Here is a 3,963-nt window from a genome sequence, read left to right as displayed (position 1 = left end):
TTGTGCACCCTATGCCTTAAGAACACCTCGAGCGGCGTAATCGATCTGCCCTTCCCGTGACTCTGCCGGTGTTGCAAGTGGGCGTGTGAATAGCTTCATATCTGGCATCATCGCCGGGATGTATTGCACGAGCACATCAATATGCACCAGCTCCTGCCAAAAACCCACTCAAAAAGAGGTCACTACGTGACACTCGAGACGGAATTTGATAGAACATTCTAGCCATACCGCGGGATGAAGCTGTGTGCGGTTCACCTGCCAAGTCTGCTCGCTGCGCCCCGGCGGCACCAAAGTGATACTGAACGCTTCAACCGTGGCTCCCAGGCTTGAGTGGACTGGTGCAGGATCTAGGACAGACAATTGTTTCACACAGAAGATGTATATTTTTAGTTCCAGACGACGAAACAATGTGTCTGCACTCTGCAGCCGTCTGTGATGGACGCAAAAGTGGTATATTCTAATATTCAAAACTCGGTGCATTGATCTACATACGAGGTATCGGGATACATACGCGGGATTACATACCGAAATAAGCGGGACGCTGTTGTGCTGTGACACCATGGGGAGGTGTTCGTTGTCGTTCTCGGCCGGTTCCAAGCTTGCTTCGTGGTGGTGAACTCGCCTTTTCAGTGCTACATGTGGTGTGTTCCGTCATCTCGGCTTCCTTACTGGTTGCCAGCTTGTCATGGACCTTTCCACACTCACCAGTCCACTGCTGATCTTGAGTGCCGGCGTGCACGGACATACCAGGAGGCTTACTGGCATCGTACTTCTCGTTTGAATTTGATTGATGACTAGCCGTGGCGCCTTGTGGGCCAGTTCTGCCGTGGCGCTCTGTTCTATCTTTATCACCGGTATACTCGAGATCATGTGCTTCGCTTCTTTTGCTGTTAGTAGTCCTATCGATAACATCAGCAGTTCTGGCCGCAGGTGTTTGCCTTGCTTGCCGCACACAGGGACTTGGGGTGGACATTGTGCCACTGAGCAAGGTCAAATCACCGTCGTCTGACCTCGGCTGTTGACGCCCAGGATGTGGGGATGGCCTTTTAGTATGTGTGCCTTTGTGAGAGTCCTCCCTTTCTCGCGACATCGAGGCGTTGCTTCTCTCAGGCCGAGAGGTGGTGGGTGTCGGATGGTCTACGAAGGAGCCTCCAACAGGGTGCCATTTTGTACCCGACAGGGGGGTCTTTCTTACCGCAGGTCGATATGCACCAGGCGTGACGAAAACCGGTGAATTTATCTTAACCACGGACTTGCCAGGTGGCGGAGGCCTTACATCTATCGCCAGAGTGTTTGGTCCATGTTGTGTGGACATCGCTTCTGGTGTGCGGTCAGGATTAGACTGTGGATATTGATTATGGCCAACAATACCTGGGGGTGGTGTTGGGGGTTCAACCCCCTTTGTGGATATATTTAATTTCTGGTGATTTGGTATAGCTTGTGGGGTGCTTTCGGCACAAAATGGTGGCGATCGATTCCGGTCAGAGTGCCTGCAGTAAGCCATGGTGTTCAATTAAGACTGGTTATTTTAAGATGGTGTGTGATACTCATTTTAATTGCAGGTGAGAGGTTCTTTATATTCTTGCCCTGATTGCTACTGTGATATATCATACGTGCTTATCATTCCCCGGAGCCTTTCATCGTCACCTGAGTCTTTGAACGTGACCTCTTAGGTAGTGATAGTGACGTTCATGACAACTAGGTAGTATGCAATACAGGAATTTTGAATCAATATTAGGGGAGTTCAGGCGCAGAATATGAGTCTGATTTGTAACACAGGGATGCAGATCCCTGCAAGTTACGTCGTGGACTAAAACCTCTCCAAAGTGAGACTTAAACTACATCAAATCTATCCAGATAAAATACAGTGGGTATCGCTTGGAAATGCGCGTACCAGTACATCACACGCAAATATATTTATATTCACCAACAAGAAGAAATATCGTACAATACCAAACAGACCATACCCGCTAACCACGTAGCCCGCATTTCCCCCAGTGGGAGTCCAACCTCTGCCATTCTTTCTTGCTCGTCGACTCGAGTGCGGATCCCCACGTGCGTTGTTTGAGTCATTGCCTGCATTGACTGAAGAGAACACGGGCTGTGTGCCAACGAAAGCCCTGCGAGAGGGATGCACTAAAGTGTTCGTATCCTTATCCTTGTCAGTACTGATTGGATCTACGGTTGACTGTGCACTTAACGGGGTAATACGTGACTGGTGAGTTGTAGAGATGCCCGCTACCGAATACTGCATTCGCATCTCCGTCGGTTCCACTGCGAGGATTATAGCTCTGCTAGCCTCAGGTTCCTCGGCGTATGATTGCACGTGTTGCTGTGAGGGTAAGATGTCAGAATATGCACAAAGTAAGCCTGCCATGCGGGATAATGGAAGTATTCGCGACTCAGGTGTTGCTTGTGAATCTATAATACACTTGCGCAAGCATGTTTGAAGGCCTGACAGACAATGGGATGACTTTCAATGGCCACATAACCGTAGCATGCTTCGCAAACGACGATCCACGCGTCAGTGCAAAAATTTAAATTGTGCTCACCTGTATTGATATCTGGTTTGGCGTGCTATCCAGATCCAAATTCAGACACAATTCAGTACCAATATTAGAATCCAGTCGCGTAGCCAGCTCTGATTCTCTAACTTCATTCTGGTGTACATCTTTGTCCACACCTGCAGGATCATTCTCACCATCGCCTTCGCCGACAGAGTGGTCCCGAACACCATCATGATCATCCGGAGCATCCGGAATAGTATGTTGCCCGGTATCCTTGATGTTCTTTCTCTCGTGTTTATTGTTATCGTCTTTCCCCATATCCTGTTGTTGTGTTTTTCCATTTCTACAACTCTTCTTGTACCCGTCGTCGTGGTTGTCGCTGTCATGATGCAGGTGACTCCTGTGGTTGCCACTGGTACAACTGTTGTCATAATATCTTACATTCCCGATACCCCAACTTGGTTCACAGCGTTGTGTGCCACTATTGGTTTCGCTTGTGTTGTTGGCATCTCTACCATTTCTTACCACAACCCCACTCTGAACACTATCTTGCCTTATAGACTTATCCGCAAAGGTATTGTGTGGATGCATTGTGGTTTTATCGGTATCTGATGCCGTAGGATTGGGAGACGCCAGGTTCGAGGGTGTGAGATTGTGCAGTCCCAGCACACTGTCGTCCACTACGTTATCTGGTTCGGGTGGCCTGAGCGCAAGAATCACAAGGCACACAGCGAGAGAGCATGGTAGAGAGAGCATAGTATCAATGTCAGTATTAGACTTGTGTCATATGCAAATGTTTACATGCTTTGTATGTGACAATCAACTTTGTTCAGCCCTATCACAGTGAGCTGTCAGCGCATTGGAAGAATGTTTATATAGCCAAGTGCGTATCCACTGACTCGTTTTGCGGAACACGTATCAAATAACTAGAGAAGTACAATGAAGCCATTGAACAGTGTAAACTGTGTCTATCCTCTCTGTGTCTTGTATGAACTGGACAAAATAAAATTATCAGTTTGACTGCACCCGTGGAATCGTCACAGACAGTGCTACTTCGGTTACACTCCGGGTCAGAATATGCATAAAATTGGACAGATGATGAATCAATACCCACCTACTGCAACATCGCGCCCGTGTTAATCCCAACCACAGCACGACGGGTGTTCACTGAGAGGAAATCATTGCATGTGCTTCATGAGACGCACATGTTACCAAATTGCGATATGTACCCGTTTTTCCCTGCCCGCAACTGTAAAATGACTGCTCAAGCAAACAGTTCAGCCTTTAATATGGCTGTGGGTTTTATATGGACAGGGATAGGCTCACGGGATAATATGCTACTATGAGAGCACGAAAGTGTCATTCAACCCAGATGTACCAGAATACACACCATCACAGCTGCATAGTAGACTTGCACATGAATACTGAGGACAGCTTAGATACAAAAGAGACACCT

General features: G+C 47.9%; 1 protein-coding gene across 1 annotated transcript; it reads right to left on the bottom strand.

Annotated features, from left to right (window-relative positions):
- Window positions 1–228: 228 nt before the first annotated feature.
- On the bottom strand, window positions 229–3,263 carry SARC_11689 (hypothetical protein; the record flags this gene model as incomplete). The annotated part of the gene is made up of 4 exons (XM_014294219.1): window positions 229–347; window positions 526–1,490; window positions 1,968–2,332; window positions 2,553–3,263. Coding segments are annotated over 4 exons (2,160 nt in total), but the record flags the coding sequence as incomplete, so codon positions are not given.
- Between the last annotated feature and the right edge of the window lie 700 nt (window positions 3,264–3,963).

This window comes from Sphaeroforma arctica (assembly GCF_001186125.1).
Source record: "Sphaeroforma arctica JP610 unplaced genomic scaffold supercont1.1823, whole genome shotgun sequence".
In the NCBI taxonomy this organism is placed as follows: Eukaryota; class Ichthyosporea; order Ichthyophonida; genus Sphaeroforma; species Sphaeroforma arctica.
Note: the sequence above shows the minus strand (reverse complement) of the source record. Positions and strands in the feature narration are given on the sequence as shown.